This window comes from Cryptomeria japonica, chromosome 6 (assembly GCF_030272615.1).
Source record: "Cryptomeria japonica chromosome 6, Sugi_1.0, whole genome shotgun sequence".
Taxonomy (NCBI): Eukaryota; Viridiplantae; Streptophyta; class Pinopsida; order Cupressales; family Cupressaceae; genus Cryptomeria; species Cryptomeria japonica.
Genome location: NC_081410.1, coordinates 434,768,340 through 434,786,165, shown reverse-complemented (window position 1 = coordinate 434,786,165; position 17,826 = coordinate 434,768,340). Strand labels below are relative to the sequence as shown.

At 40.3% G+C, this 17,826-nt stretch overlaps 1 protein-coding gene across 1 annotated transcript in view; it reads left to right on the top strand.

The window, feature by feature from the left end:
- The window catches only part of LOC131037531 (uncharacterized), a 47,374-nt gene extending 32,735 nt beyond the window's left edge, over window positions 1–14,639 (top strand). The window contains exons 2-4 of the mRNA XM_057969704.2: window positions 12,930–13,064; window positions 13,640–13,725; window positions 13,815–14,639. Of these exons, the coding sequence (XP_057825687.2) occupies window positions 13,002–13,064; window positions 13,640–13,725; window positions 13,815–14,133 (468 nt within the window). The 5' untranslated portion in view covers window positions 12,930–13,001 and the 3' untranslated portion in view covers window positions 14,134–14,639. The remainder of the gene's footprint in view (window positions 1–12,929; window positions 13,065–13,639; window positions 13,726–13,814) is intronic.
- Window positions 14,640–17,826: the final 3,187 nt, after the last annotated feature.

Genomic DNA, 17,826 nt, shown 5'->3' with positions numbered 1-17,826 from the left:
GTCCAAGTAACCTCGCACAATCAGGCAACCCGGAATACGGATGGTTCCGGCAGAACACCTACTGACCCATTGGTCCTGACACTATACAGTGGCTGGCACCCAACGGTGGTAGAAATGGGAATACTGGGCACCATTCTGACTGACACTATCGTCGACGGCAGGTCGAGAGTGAATGTGCTTCCAGAAGAAACCTGGAAGCAGCTTGGCAAACCGACACTATGGCCGTCAACCTTCAACTTACTGGGAGCGGATCAACATGGTATCAAACCCCTTGGAACGCTCATGGCGCAACAAGTGACCATCGGGACACAACCATTTGTCCTCGACTTCGTGGTGATTCCGCTAGCCAAGAAAGGATACGACACCATTCTGGGCAGAGGGTGGTTGGTGGCAGCCAGAGTGAATCACAACTGGAAGCGTAACACGTTGTCAATGGAGAAAGCCGGGAGAAAATTTATTATCGACTTGAAAACACAACTTGTGAGTGAAGAACTCGTGTCAGAGTCGGAATCAGACGGCGAAGGTGGAGTTGACGGAGGAAAGTACGGAAGGGAACCGAACGAGGAAGGCGTTCTCGAAATCCAAGGATGTTCTGAGGACGAGACCGATTCCATTAATGGGCTCTTCCACTGGCAAATGGAGGACTACGAGCTGTTGTATGGGTGTAACATGTTGCAGGTTGACGAGGATCAAGACGAGAACGAATTTCCGCCAGCGTACGAGGAATACACCGAAGGGGATGCCCCGGTCAACGAAGTACCAGCACATAGGTTTGACATGACAAAACCAATCCGGTACGAAGAATCCGTAAAACCTACAAACCTCGGCACGGAAGCAGAGCCAAGAAACATTCTGGTTGGCGACGACTGAAATCCAGTCCTGAAAGCCGCTGCGTTTAAAATATTCATGGAATACAAGGATGTATTCCCTTGGACGTATAAGGACTTCAAAGGGGTGCCGCCAGAACTGTGCATACACCAAATTTCACTCGTACCTGGGGCCGTACCTGTACGGAAGAGGCCATACAGAATGAATAAAAACTATGCGGCAAGAGTGAATGATGAAATTGAACGTATGCTCGAAGCCGGGATTATTTTTAAAGTGCAGACCAGCGAGTTGGTATCGCCCATAGTGATATCCCTTAAAAGGAGGCAAACCAGATCCGAATCTGCGTGGATTTCAGATGCCTTAACGCGGTCACCATAAAAGACCCGTTTCCAATACCATTTACGAATAGCATCTTGGAAGAAGTGGCCGGTCATGAAATTTATTCATTCATGGATGGATTTTCTGGGTATAACCAGATATCCATCGCTGAAGAAGACAAATTAAAAACCACCTTCATAGTGGAGGATGGCGTGTACGCGTATAATCGAATGCCGTTCGGATTATGCAACGCACCAGCGACCTTTCAACGGATAATCCTTCACATATTTGAAAAGATGTCAGTAGGGAACTTCAGGGCGTTCCTTGACGACTGGTCCATCTACAGTAACCAAGATACACATTTGGCCGCACTTGGCGAATGCATGGAGAGATGCAGGCGAGCTCGCCTAGCACTCAACCCCAAAAAATGCAGATTCATGGTGCCTCAAGGGAAGCTGTTAGGACACATAGTGTGTAAGGCTAGACTCAAGACTGACCCAGACAAGATTTGGGTGATAGTGGAAATGGAGGCACCCACAGATGTCACGGGAGTCAAATCCTTCCTAGGACACATAGGGTATTATAGGCGATTTATGAAAAATTTTGCTCGAGTATCTTGCCCTCTGGACAAGCTGACAAGGAAAGGTGAACGGTATACATGGGGGACGGCTTAGGAGGAGGCCTTCCAAGAACTGAAGTCACGGTTGGTGGGTGTGCCAATCCTAACATATCCTGATTGGGACAAAGAGTTCCACGTACACGTTGATGCATCCAACTTTGCCATAGGGGCCACACTGGCGCAGGTTGGCGATCACGGGCTAGATCACCCGGTCTACTTTGCAAGCAGACTCCTGTCAAAGGCAGAGAAAAATTATAGCACCACAGAAAGGGAAGCCCTCGGGATGGTGTACTCCGTCCAGAAATTTTGACATTACTTGCTTGCCACCCCGTTCACATTTTATGTGGACCACCAGGCTTTAATGTATCTGGTAAAAAAGCCAATTATCCAAGGACGAATCAGCCGATGGCTGCTATTGCTGCAGGAATTTACATTCAACATTATAGTAAGACCTGGGAAGAGCCATGTGATAGTTGACCAGCTGTCGAGAATCTAGTCAGGAGAACCAGCCGAAGAAGTGAATGAAGATTTTCCAGACGCTCACTTATTTCGCATCGCGGTTCTCCCCGCTTGGTACGCAAGCGTGGGGAATATTTGTCGACATCACGGTTTCCGAGGGAGATGCCACCAGGAGAAAGAAGGAAACTGGTACTGAGGAGCAGGACATTCCAACTCATTAATGGCCTATTGTATAAAATGGGGCCCGATCAGATCCTACGGCAATGCGTCCTAGAAGAGGAAATTTCGGGCATCCTAAGGGAAGCACATGAAGGGCCCGCAGGTGGACACATGGGGCCTGACACGACGGTGAGGAATGTTCTGTTGGCAGGACTGTGGTGGCCGACACTACATAATGACGCCAGGGAGTGGGTAACAAGCTGTGATACATGCCAACGGGCCAGACGGCCATTAAAAAGGGATTTAATGCCCCTCAACCCATCGAATGCCCAGGAACTGTTTGAGAGATGGGGATTGGATTTCGTCGGACCATTAAAACCAAGTAGAGCCCGACGATGTAGATACATTGTAGTGGCAACAAAATACTTGACCAAGTGGGTGGAGGCACGGGCCTTACCCGACAATTCGGCGGTCAATACAGTAAAATTCATCTATGAACACATCATTACGCGGTATGGGATTCCAATCCAACTGACGAGTGACAGAGGAGGCCATTTTGTAAATCACATAATCCGATTGCTAACAACGGAGTTTAAAATCTTCCACTCCTTATCAAGCCCCTACTATCCACGGGCGAACGGGCAAGCCGAGGCGACCAATAAAATAATAATGTCGGTGATATATAAGTCTTGCGGAGTGGAGAAGGATGACTGGGAGGAGCGCCTACCGTCAGTACTTTGGGCATATCGAACAACTTACAAGGTAACTACTGGACAGACTCCCTTCCAGCTAATGTATGGACAAGAAGCTGTGGTGCTAGTTGAATTCATGGTGCCGAGTCTCCGGATCGCCATCGATAATCGACTTGGCGACATGGAAAGCCTGAGGCAGAGACTGTACGCTTTGAACAAATTGGACGAATGAAGGATGATGGCCCAATGGGCGACAAAGACAGCCCAGCAAAGACGGAAGGTTTGGCACGACAAGCATCTCCGGCGAATGAAGTTTACTCCTGGGCAGTTGGTGTTGAAATTCAATGGAAGGAACGAAATCAAACCTGGGAAATTCAAAGTGCGTTGGCTAGGACCCTTCAGGGTACGCGAGGTCAATACCAACGGGGCAATTAAGTTGTGGACGCTGGACGGGGAAGAGATACCAAATGCCGTCAACGGGTCGAAATTAAAAATTTACCACGAATGGAGGGAGCCCAGACCATGACGGATGCTTAAAAGAATTAAAAAAAAAAAAGAAAAAAAGAAAAGTGGGCCCACCGTACGGTGGAACCATCGACTGTGGGACCACCGACGGTGGAACCACCGTGTGGTGGGGCCATTGGCGGTGGATGCCACCGTGCGGTGGTCACCGCACACCACACATAAAAGCCCGCACAGCCCCGCGGAAACAAATGAAAGCCTGCACAGCCGAGGGGGAGAGAAGGAAAAATGATAGCCGCGGGGGGAAGAACGATGCCAGCCGCACAGCCGCACATGCACAGCGCGCAGCCGCATAGCCCGCACACGCGCAGCCGACACAAGCCCGCACGCACCAAGCCGCACAAGTCTGTGCTGCTACGGCAGACGGGTTTTAGTTTTGAAAAAAAAAGGTTATAAAAGTAGAATTGAAGAAGTAATCTGGTACTAATGGACATAAACAGGAACAAGGCAGATTGGCGGAAACGGTTGCAGCCGTTAGAAGACAAGTTGCAGGGAGGGCAAAAAGAAACCAATGCAGACATAGGCAAACGGATTTTACCATCTGGGGTGCGCATTGCAGGTAGTTTCGGTATGAGCACCAGTCAAAAAAGCAAGAAGCATTGTCCCAAACCCTTGGCGACAAAGGACAAAGATGAAATAACGGCAGATAATATTATGTTCGAGGGTTTGAATGGAATCGACTGTCGGAACTGGTGGGCAAAGACACCTCAGGATGATTTAATAAAGAAAAGCCTTCGCCAGGCACAGGTACACTGGGCCGTCCAGATGCCAGTTTTTTCGATAAAGGACTTTGAGGTGGTTTTGCGTGCCATGATTGGCAGCTATGACAGACATCGCCACCAGTCGGTATTTGATTATCAACATCAGAGGATAACAGTGTCATTCACGACAAGCGAGTTCACTAGGGTATTTGGCATACCGGGGATAAAAGGAAAGAAAATAGACACTTCACAGAAAATATCCCCAGAGAATCGTGCCACACTGCTCCAGTTGATGTTGCGCCCTCAAGAGTGCAGGCAAGAGTCGGGGAGTGAAGAAACAATTTTTTGCCAAGGGAGTATGGCGATGCTTGTTGTGGGTGGTGAAGAGTCGCCTCACAGGTGCCACCTGCGCGTCGGACATAGCCATTGCACAGATAGTGCTGATGAACGAGCTGCACAATGGAGTGGTATACGATTGGGCGTCACTATTGGCGGATAGGATGGACGAGTTCATGACGTTGCAATACAAGAAGTTCTACATGCCGCATCACGCCATTGGATTATTCCTGGACGCAGTCCGCAAGCAAATCACCCCGTGCTCACAGCCATTGGAGCCACAGGGCCGTGTTGCACTAGACCAGCCGCCCATATTCTATTGGTCACACTTAGACGCCTTGGCACATGGCACGAAGGCACGTTTGGGCACAAAAAGAAAGAAGGCTGCCATGTCCGATACGGAGTTTGACACGGAAGAGTTCGAGGCTGAGGATGCAGAAAGTGGCAGGGAGGAATCCGCAGACACCTCCCAGGTAAGTGGAGGGAGTTTCCGACTGGCAGGGAGAAGGGGCGACCAATTGCCTGAAGAAGGGGTAGTGGAGTCTGCAGGTACAGTAGGGTCTATTGTAGCATCACAGGTGCAGGTCCACTTTACACCAGCCCGCTTACCAGAGACTTGTCAGTTGGCGGTGCCGCGGTCCTTCGGGACAGTGAGTGTAGTCACCACGGTACCAGTTCCTAGTTTCGGGTAGCCTCGGGCGACGATAGCCATGACACCACCACGGGTGGAGACCTTGGCGAGTGCAGAGGCTTCCATGGTGCACGAGGTGTCGGATGTGACAGGACAGGATGTGCCAGGGTTGCCCGGATATATGTAGGAGGCAATGATGGCAGCAGGCACTCTTCATGATGACCTCACTAGCTGGTTGAGCCGTTACCAGATGGCACCCGTGGCACCAGGAGAGGCCACTCTATCCCCAGGGTGGACCACGTATTCCTTGGATGTCATTGATCTCAAGGAAGGGAGTTCCTCGAGCAGCAGGGCAGTTCAGAGGGTTGCTTCACCCCCTGCAGTGGTAGTAACCAGTTCGTACAGAGCAGAGGAGGTGCCCGTGGGAAGTCAGCAGGGTGGAGAGTTGGAGCAGTTTATTACTGAGATGACTCTGGGAGCACAGGGGCTTGTGTCATCTGCCACGCTCCAGGCCGATGCGACCATGGTTGAGCGGATGGAAGGGTTGTTGACCTTTGCCCGCACGGGATGCCGAGCTGAGTTTGAGAGGTGTTTTGAGTGTGCCGGGTGGCCGGACACGGAGAGCCTAGCGATGCTGGAGGCTTGGCGCCTCACTGAGGGGGTTGGCATGACCCAGATGCAGTCGTTGGTGAGAGAGGTAGAGTAGGCCTTCCGTGAAGGTTATTTGGAGCTTCGGAGGTCACAACAGACGGCAACTACAGTTGAGGCTTTGAGGGTGGCAGCAGTAACAGCTCGGGAGGAGCTGACTACCAGGTTTTGCAAGCTAGAGGCTACCATGGCACAAAACCAGGCAGCAGTGGACATTTTAGTAGCAAAGAAGTCTGCCTTGCTGATACAGTTGAAAGAGGAGAGGGCCTCGAGTGAGCTGTTGGAGACTCGGTTGGTCAGTGCCCTGGAAAATGTGGACAAGAAGGATAAGGAGGTGCTCAAGGCAGCCTATATGGTAAAGACTGCTATGGAGCGGCAGATGGTCGCGGAACGGGATCCCGAGAGGAGGACAGAGCAGGTGTATGAGCTCCGTGGGCGCTTGGCGTCCACTGCTACACCACCACCGGCGCCTTCTTCATCAGGGACGCCTTTTGCACTTCCTTAGTTTTTTTCTTCTTCTGGATTTTTGCAAGCTCCATGTATTCTCCATTTTGTTGTAAGTCGCCTGGAGACGACTTTTCTTTTTGAGGGGGATGATGTTAGCCGCATTATTGTATACGGGAATAAGAATAGTTAATTAAGTCGTAATTGGGTTTGTTAGTTGGCAACCGAGGGGTGGCAGTTGCGGTGCGACGGTTGGCGCTCGCACCCCCTCGGTATCTTTATATACTCCTGATTGTAACTTGTGAAGAACACGAATTATGAATAGAATAACATATCTGATACTTGTATGATATCTATGGCATTGTTCTACATTACGTACTTTATGCTTTAAGTATTCACCCGAGAGGGTAAACACATGTCACTAGGAGCTAACTGGCAGTGGCTCCTAAAATTTAGGACCCCTTCCTAAAAAATAGTAAATGCGACAAAAGTTGCTAGAATGGTTCTGAGGGCCTCCTGATGCTTCCCAAGTAACTCACAGTCCGTCCCTAAAAAATAGGGATTCCTCCTAAAATTTAGGAGATCACCCCAAACTGCTCAAATAGGCTCATAAACCTCTGATGTGTCTGTCTCTGCCCCTGAATAGACTCCCTAATCACTCTGCTGGCCTACGGGAGCCAGGTATAGGCCAACCTCCAATGCTGACTGCTCTGCCTAAGGAGGGGACATTATAGTAGGCCACCTCATCAATGGTATGGGCCACATGAGGTCAAGGGAGTTAAGCCGCCCTTGAGCCTAGGATAGAGGGTTTCCAGGGCACCACACTTGGTCATCCTATCCTATTCCTATTCTATGACTAAGTTCTTTTAAAATGAATTCATGCTTTACTCAAATAAGTTCTTAGGATCTGTTATAATCATGCGTTTTATGATTTTATATCATCCTAACCTGTTTGCAGGTCTTCATTCAAAATACCAGGTAGCTCTAATCTCATTCTACTCTATTTAGGGCATTAGATTGTTATATGGAATCATGGAAATTGGGGTTTAATGTTAATATTTATAAGTTCAATGATTATTAATATTATTAGGACCTAAACCAGGGTTACTTTGAAACATGTATTATATTTGATAATTTAAGTTAAAAATAAATGACCCCCTTAAGACTTAAGCTGAAATTGTTATTCTAGGGCTTGATTAAGGGAGATTGCAAAAGGGGACATTACAACATGTGCTTTATAATCCATTTAAATGAGTTTGAGGCCTTCTTTGAAGGCATTAGTCTAAAGCCTTGTGATATCCATAATTGCTGCCTCCACATCAACTGTTTATGAAGGGAAACCAAGCTTGCTTGCAACTGTGTTAACTTTGAGCAACATTGGATTTCCAACTCAGGAGCTTGGGAAACTTTTTAAAGAGCACCTAAATATGTTTAATTGTTCTTGAAAAGAACTGTAAAATAAACTGCAATTCTATGAAAATCTTGGAGTCAGTAAGGCTTCTGTTGTGAGAATCATAATCTGTTGTCCGTCAGTTCTTAATGATGATCTATATAGAAACTTCATGGTAGTTATTATTGGTTTGAATGGTTTCCAACTGGAGAAAAGAAGGATTTTGTGTTTGATGGAAATGAATCATGAATGGTTTCCAACTGGAGAAAAGAAGGATTTTGTGTTTGATGGAAATGAATCTTGAATGGTTTCCAAGGGTTTTTATCTACGGTGTTATATATCAGATGGATGAGGATGATAATCCTAGATCTGTTTAATTATTCATGACAACTCAACATGCAGCACCAGATGACGGCTGCTTTTTATGCTTATGCTTCATATTATATATACCTTTTCCAGCAATCCAGTCTTATGGTGCAAAAAAGGTTTGCTCTCTGTTTAATTCACATTTTATTTTTGTTTATGTTTTGTTTCATAAGGTTTTGCTGAATGAAGAGAGAATTTCATAGACCTGTTTTGAATCATATTGAGGATTCAACATGCCTCACCAGCTCATGGTTGCCCTTTTGACATTTAGATCTGACTGAGTATTGGATTTCTTCTTTTGATGTTCTCTGCGTTTTTCTATTTTGCTAAAGGGTCTTCGATGACATTCTTTGATCCTACCTTTGTTTGCATTTTTATTTTAATAAAGATATATCTAAACTTTTTAATTATATGTTTTTATTTTGTTAGTTTTGAAAGTTCTATCCTGTTTGAAATACTGTTCTTTGGCTTTGTTGGATTTTCAAAAAGGACTTTAAATTTGCTTTATTGTCTACCGAATGGGAGTTTTAACTTCTCTATGATTATATGCCCTAGTTATGTTAAATATCTACTTTACTAATCTCTTATCTTAACCCTGGAGGGTTATGAACAAGCATTGGACATCGTTGGATTTACTAGTGATTGACTGTTATTTTGTGTGAATATACTTTTCATTTCTTGCCCGTTAGATATTTGATCAGATTGGCAAGGAAGCTACAGCTGTTTTCACTTAAAAATTTAAGACACTATGAGAAATATATATCAAGATTGATAGGACATTGTTTTATTTTAGGCATTGTACAAGTTGCACACAAATAAAAATAAATTAGAACTTCAGAAGTATAATACACAAATCATGTTTGTTCAGCCTATAATAGAGATATACTAGTCTTTGTTCTCTTTTTTAATAAGTTGGTTGAAGGTTCTACAAGACTTCAATACCAAGAGAAGATTGAAGAAAGAAACCCCAAATACAACATCAAATCCTTAAATCTGAAGTTTCTATAATTCCAGCCAGTTTTAAGAAGGCTAAAATGCTACAATAGTCTTTCCAAAGGCCATCCACTCAAAATGCTGCAATGTTTTTTAGGAAAACTTTAGGAAAACTTTAAGAAAACTTTAGTAATAAACTCTCACTTGAATATACACACAAATCAGGCATGCCTTTATTAACTCATGCTCATATGTAAATATAAAGAACATCATAATTTCTATTCAATTAGCCATGCTCACAAAGGTTCTGTAATGTCTATGATGAATGTTACATAAATGTTATCATTTGAATATTTGAAAATTCCTTATATTTTAAAAAAATTCTAATTTTTTTAATAGCCGCACTCTAAAAAAGGCCAAAAAGCATCCACATACCAGAAACACGTCTTGCCGTCCCCTACCATCCTTGTCACAAAAACTTGGGGGAGCATTGGTATTAAGTACTTTTATGTTGCACAGGTTTGTGTCTCTTGGGAATTTTTACTCATACCCCACATTGTGGAATTGCTGGGGATTCAAGGATGAGTAGGAAATGTTTTTGGGGCCATCCCCTGCAAAAGCAAAATTGTAAATGTTTTTGGTACTTGAAAAAAACGATCGGGAATGACTAGGTTTCAAGCAAAAAAAAGAAAAGAAAGAGATAAGGGCATCCACATCCCTTCATAAACAAAGACACCAACACTTAAAAGCCAATCCAGACCCTTTTACAACAACCCTAGACTGAAACAAAGACACCAACACTTCAAGCCAAAAAACTTTCTCATTTTTCCATTTTGCATTTGTGAGAAGACAAAGAAATAGAACAAGATGAAGAAAATAAGAGAATAATAGTGAGAAGAAGACAAGAGAGCATCCATATTACATCATTTGAGATAAGTTTACTATCCATTATCAATTTTTGTATAAGCATTCACTTGTAAAGTTGTTACCCAAGAATTGTAGACTTATTGGGTAGTAATAAATTTTAGTTGTGCAAAAAGAAAAAATTCTGAGTATTACACTTTGTCATTTGTCTTGCCTCTTTTTTGAAAATTTTGTTTGCTGATACATTTTCTCCTTAATCTTATCCATTGTGTAGATCATTAGATTTGTTGATATAGACTCTCCTAGTCTTGGAGAGATTTACGATACATTTAACATCATGTTTGGGCAGATGGATCATACAATTGATAGTGGGTTTCATAATTTGGGATTATATAAGAGGCATATTAAACCCATTGCAATGTAGTGGTCGAACACTATGAACACCTTGCTTCATATTACAGCCTATTCTCTAAATCCCAAATGGTATGCACTAAGGCTTGGGAGAATGCATAATCTTGATGATGAAACGGTGAAAAAAGGGCTCATGAAGGTCCTTTGAAAGATGTATAGCAACAAGGAGGCAAATTTTCTTCAAACATAGTGGATAATCTTTGTTTTTAATTTTTGGTGTGCAACATTTAGCAAACTAGAAGTGAAGACCAGGGCTGCATTATCTCAAATTAACCCTATTGGATGGTGGACATGGGATGGCAAGGATGCAAGTGTAACAAAGTTGAGGACACTGGCCATTGGCCTTCTTCATAGGTTGCTAGTTCCTTTGTTGTAGAGAGGATTCGGTCCATATTCAACTTCGTTCAATTAGTAAAGAGGAATAGACTGACCTCTCAATGAGTGGAGAAGTTGGTGGCCATGCATAGTGCCTTGCAACTTTAGGATTGATAGACTCCAGCTGTATGGTAGGGTGTTGATGGTGAAGTTGCCATATAAATTGATGATGGTGCAGCACATGAGGGTTTTGTTGGGGTTCCATTGGATGAGGTGGTCCCTCATATTGGTAGTGATTGAAAAATAGATTCTAATTTTGATTTAGATGAAGATAAGGTGGAGGCATATGAGTAGCATATGTAGCTTTTCACTGTTTTAAAGTTTCCATTCTGTTGTACATACACATTGATAATGAAAGCTCAAATGATTATAGACATTGAAATGTTGTTAATTTGCATGTCGCTTCAGCTGAATTCCAGATTCAGCTCTAATGTTTCATAACATGGTTACAAAATAAATGTGGTGAATGTATTATTATAAGAATATTTTAAATTTTCTGTATTTTTTAGATTTCCCCTATTTTTTTAATTGCTGTCCCTTAAAAAAGGCCTTCTGTCCCAGCTGTCCTAAAGCACGTCTTCTATCCCCTGGCATCTCCATCCTGGAAACTTGGCGGGGCATGGATTAAAATTGAGTGTTACTCATGATTAACAGAATGTGCTAATAGGAAGTATTTTTGATGGATTATTACCCGGGCCAACAACTGTGATACTGTTGAACATTCAGACAAAGCATTGATGTTGTGGTTAAGAGAAGTTTCAGCATGTGATCAGTCACACTATTATAGATGGGCAATCTCCATGAGTGCTTAATTCTGGAAGCTCAATATTATCAGGCTTATTTGTAACATTTATCTTGTTTTTCATAGTTAAAGGCCGAGGTTTCTAGGCTTGGGAAGTAATTCTCAATATGTGTTTTCTCATCAGCTTGTGAACTATCAGAGACAGGTATTGATTTGTCAGCAAGATGATAATTTCATTGTCAGGCCCTGCTGATACTTATAATTTATTAAAGAATTATCATGTAAAACTGTTAAATTGATCTACTGGCTTCTGTACATGTAATATCATTCTTATTTGCTGTTGTTGTTCATTATTTAGTCACTTGTTATATTTCGAGACAATTGCATGCTTATTCACAAGTAGCTAAAAAACATTAAGAAATATTGTTCAGATCTTTAAAGTTTCTTTCTATTGATGGAATTATCTTTAGCAGCAAGGCCATAACATTTTTAAGAACTGAGTTGTTGATGTCTGCATCTGGATTCATGTCATCTCTGTTAGCTTGACCTGGATGTTGTAAAATATCATTAGAAACACTTGCTGAAGGTTTTGCAAATTGGGTAGCAAGTTAAGTGGGCTTGATCTTGGGGAAACTCGATGGTTAAGTGTGCTTGAGTTGGAGTAGTACTGGGATAGGCAACCTCCTGGGGTCTTGATTCTTCACCCCTGTGAGCTTCATATAGATGCAATGAGTGATAAGTGGACCATTCATTCTAATGAGACTGAGTTTGTGTGAATCGCTAGTCATGAAATATGGATCAATGAGTTTGACTCAAAAACTATGCAGTTGAATTGTGATATAATTTCATCAACTTATATAGTTGATAATATTCATCGGACAATATGTGAAAGGGTGTCTGTATGGTGCCCACTATGATGGTTTCTCAAAGATTGTCTCCTACAATAAGGAGCAACTTCTTAGAAGGCAACATTGGCCACCTTGGTTACTGCAATATTGGCTGTTCGTCTGACTTGATTAAAAAATGTTGATTGAAGGCATTAGACTAGATCAAGGATGTCCTTTATGATGCTTCAAACAGTGTAATTCTCCCGTATCCCAATTATGCATGTCTATCAGAAGTTAGTCGATTATTGATCCAGCTAAACTAAATTATTTATTTGTAAGTGGTATTCAGTTCTAGAAATTTTTTTCGTTTTAGGCTTAAACAAAGATAATTCTATTTTACAATTCACTGGCCTTTTTTTAAAAGTATAGAGCTTCTTATCGAAAATTTGTATGATCATACTTTAAGTTGATTTTATTTTGCTTCGTTACTTGCCTTTTTATGTGCATTTTGAACACAAGGCCACACACTAGTTACTTTATTACCAATAGGTTTTAACTTACCATATTGCTAAAATTCTGTTTGTTTGAAGCAAATGCCGTTTCGAATGTTTATATAAACTAATATTATTTTCTAACATTCACATATTATGTTATAATTGTGCAGATAAGTTTAATTGAAGCTTCAATCTTGGTCTCAGCGGTAGAACAAGTTAGTGTATTGTGCAATTTTGTACTCATGGTATCTACAAAGGAAAATGATTCACAAAAAGTGATCGTGTTGAACAAATCGTTGAAATTGGTGAGTATTTTGTTTCTTTATTAATATCATATGGTAGTGACGAGGTTCTTTGTTCTTATATTGTATTATAAAATTTTAAATCTTTGAATTTGTTTAATCCTAAATATGAATTATTTATAATTCAAATAGGCCTAGCCAAACTCCATTGTTTATATCTGCTTGAATTCTGGAATGACTGATTAAACCATAATAGTTTCTCCACTGCTATAACCCATTAATAGTACTTCTAATCTCATCGAGAACATTCAATTTGTAAAGAATAAATGAGACTTTATCTATTGTGGGAAAAATCAACCCTTCTTTTATTTTATACCAATTATACTCAAGTGTTTGACATGCTTCTAGATGACTTGTGAAGTTATATCCTCATTCTTGAGATTCTTGAGGCTGATTTTCTGGTAGGGTTTTTAGTTAAAACTCATTATTTGTTCATCTAGCCGTTTTTTCCCAATTACGATCAAAGCTCTTGATAGAACTTACATTTTTACAGACTTATAGATTGTAAGACATTGTTTTATATCAATTTTGTTTGTTTTAGATATTTTTGTAGCATTTGAGTCTCATTTTTGATGCAGGCTGAAGGATGGGTGAAGCAAATGAATGTAGGCGAAGACAGTGCAAAAGATGCGGAAGAAGTGGAAATTCAGATTAGGCCTCAAAGGTGAGAAAGTGTGCCTATATACAATCTTAGTATTTTCTTGTGTCCATGTTTTAAATAACCATTTTGTGTTTATTGTCTTTACTTTGAAGGTTGGGTTTAGGAGCAAAGTTTGTTCCTCACTCTAAGTTCGCAACCACCTTGAACCCTGTTGAGAAGAAGCTACGTGCAAAACTAAATGCTGCCAAACGACAATCTGCTTCAGGCACTGAAGAGTCATGCTCAGTTGACAAAGACAGCAAAGCACATGAGATAAAGCATAGCAATGTAGATGATTATGATGATGACGATGGCGATTCAGAGAGCAGAGCAAATACATTTAACAAGCGTCGAGAAAAATATTCAGCCAACTCACTGCAAAGTTCAGTTACATGTGGAAAGAAAGCAAAAAAGCAGAAGCAATATAGATAGAGGCGGTCTTCTTGTGGACATGTTTTTGGCCTGAATCTATGCAGACATCCTATTGGACGGGTTTAAAAGATTGTGACAATCAGAAGTCAGTATATCCCTTCTTGTGATATGTTGGCACCAGTTCATAAAAAGAGGACCTCAAGAACACGGAAAATTAATTGTGGAGGAGGATAAACAACGCAGCATTTATTTCATACCGATAAATATACCAGTGGCAGTTTCATCAGATTGTGAATCTCTAGGCTCGACTTTAGTCCAGTGCAATTTTGTGGTTTGTTTCTTGGAAGTTGTAATAATTTTCTTATCACTTCTGGCCCAGATGTGCATTTGTTGTAAATGGATCTGATAATGGTAAACATGGGTGTGATAATGAATCGTGTTTTGATCTATCTTCAAAAGGTGAGAGGATTATTCTCTTCGGGAAGGCAGGAAATTAGAGATGCTGACAAACATTAATGCCAATTTGAATTGAATTATATAGGATTAATACCATGGGATTTCTACAAGTTTCACTATTTAGTATTATCATCTCTGACATACATAGTAGCAAAAATCTTTTGAAGAATAAATTGGCAAATTAAAATATAAAGATTTTGGGATTTAACAGGGGAAAGAATGGAATTGAATAGGATTAATACCATGGGATTTCTACAAAATTTCACTACTTATTATTATCATCTCTGACATGGTTTCTGACATGGTTTCATATAGAATAGAAAAAATTCTTCTGAAGAAATAAATTGGCAAATTAAAATATTAAGATTTGGGATTTAACTGGGAAAAAATTGGGTATCTGAAAGACGGGAAAAATAGAAAGGTGACACCACACTAATTTTTTAATTTAAAGGCAATGCAATTGCATATTAGACAATGCACAGTAATTAGACAATGCACAGTAATATTGTATGATATTTCCTTACTATATAGTAACGCAGTTCACTACAACATAGTAGCATACTTCATACTTCATGTATGTAGTTAACTTTTAATTACACAATAAAAATAGAGAGAGCCAATGGCTCCTCTCATTAGAGTACTGCAGGCATCGATGGTACATTCATTTATTATATTTACATATTAATATCACAATATTCAAATTCTTATGAGAACTAAAATTAATGATTTCAAATAAACCTAAGCTTAGGCCCCCTCCAAAAGAGGTTAAACTTACACTCATTATTATGTCACATAAAAGAAAAAGGAAGTGGTAGTTAGTAAGTGAATAATTACTTTAAGTGAATAATTACTTCACAAACCTTTCTTTTAATTATGTCACATAAAAGAAAAAGGAAGTGGTAGTTAATAAGTGAATAATTACTTCACAAACCTTTCTTTTAATTGATCCTTTATCTAATTGTTTTTTCCTTCGTGTTAGCACTCGTTTGTTGGTAACCATAGAAACAAGTCAAAATATATTTGAGGAGTGGGATACAAGTTTCTTACACGACAAGGGTGTGGAGTGTGGAGTGTGGAGATAGAATGGTACTACATGCAATGCTTGGTCTTTGACACATCTTGGGAGTAGTTAATCTAAACACTTTTAAGGAGGCAGGGTTAGACATAGCTGTGAATTTTTTGATACATCAAGATGAGTTGAAAAATCTTATAAAGCTTTGGTACCCTTTTGTTTTGTGGCAAAACTTTCATGTTGCTTGCTTGTTGCTTTTGATTCCATATATTACTTTAATCTTGTAGACCCACAAGTCTATTGAAGTGTTGGAATTGTGGAAAAAGAGGGCATGTGGAGTGTAAGAAAAAAAAAACAAAGGTAAAAGTTGTGTTTCAATGATGAGATGGTTAAAACCCTTGATAATATTTTATATATTTTAGGACTTGCAAGAAATATTTTGTTTGTATCCAATGATTTTAGAATGCATGTGGTATTTGATAATTGTTGGAATTGTGGAAAAAGAGGGCATGTGGAGTGTAAGAAAAAAAAAACAAAGGTAAAAGTTGTGTTTCAATGATGGGATGGTTAAAACCCTTGATAATATTTTATATATTTTAGGACTTGCAAGAAATATTTTGTTTGTATCCAATGATTTTAGAATGCATGTGGTATTTGATAAGCTTGGTGGCATGTTGGTAAGAGGGAGTTTGGTGATTGCTAAAGTATCTTGAGTAGGGACTTTGTTTAGGCTTAATGACTCCACTTTTTGTAGCTCTCCCTATGTAAATGACATTGAAAATGCATGTGTTGTGGCACCATAGATTGGGCCACATAAGTGAGAAAGGTTTGAGACTTTTGAATAAAAGTTGGTTGGTGCTATTTCATATTATTCTATTGGTATTTGTGAACATTGTGTGTGGTAAACAAAACATGTCATCATTTCCTAATGGGACTAATAAGGCTAAGAGATTATTAAAGATCATTCATTCAGATGTATTTGGGCCAGTTGATGTTGATTTTTTAGGAAAGTCTCGTTATTATGTTGTTTTCATTAATGATGTTTCAAGATACACCCGAATCTATTTTATACTTGCAAAGTTTAAGGTATTCACCAAGTTTAAGGAATTTAAAGCCTTAGTTGAGAAATAATTAGATTATAAGATAAGGATGTTGAGATTTGACAATGCGGGTGGATATTGTTCCAAGGGATTTGATGAGTTTTGTAAGCATGCAGACATTGTTTGGTAGAAGACTACTCCTTATAATCCCCAACAAAGTGGGGCAGCAGAAAGAATGAACCGAACCTTGATGGAAAGGGCTAGGAGCATGTTGAGTGGTGGTAAGCTTGATAGATGCTTTTGGGCAAAAGTTATAAGTATTGGTTGTTATTTGATTAATCAGTCTCCTTGTTTAGCTCTTGTTGATAAAACTCCTTATGAAGTGTAGATAGCTAGAAAGCCTTTTATTTCACACAAGGGTCTTTGGTTATGAGGCTTTTGTTCATGTGCCTCAAGAGAATTCAATTGAGAAAATAAAGTCATATATATGGCTTGCAAGAAAAGTAAAATCACATGAAATTCATGATATGGAGCATGTGTGGAGATCATCAACAATTGTAACTTAACCACTACATTCATGGAGAATTGGATTTCTTCATCATTTACCATTGAACATGTAGATTTGCATCCTCAAGATGAAAAATTATTTTGAAGTGGGAAAAAACATTTGGAGTATTTGTAAGAATTAAATTTAACCATCAATGACATCTTGGGAATATTAGGAAAGTGATTGGTAATATGAAGTAAATGTAGGAATTTGATGTAGAATGATAGGATAGGACAAGATACAAGGATGCAAATTTAAAAGTTCAATAAAACTTCACAAATGAAAGAAACAAGCAAAATAAGTTCATAATTTAGATTGAAATTTGCTCAAGAAGAATGATTGAAAAAAGAATCTAAACACTTTGTGAGAATTCAATGCGAAAGTAGAGGTAAAAAATGGAAGACCAAGATGAAACATTGGAAAGGTAAGTCTTGAAGTACACTAAAAGTCTACATAGAAATGATAAAAGGTAATGCACGAAAAGATGGAAGGATGAGAGATTAAGAGATCAAGAGGTGAAGGGGAAGAAAAAAGTCCACCATAGATCACGTGGTAAGGATATTTGGAGATGGACAAGGATTGAAAGTCCAAACAAACCCCACAAGTTTGTAAAAGGAAAACATGGAAGAAATCAATGGTTGTGGGAAATGGGAGAATAATAAGATTGAAAATTAGGAGGAAGAAGGGAGCAAGAAGAG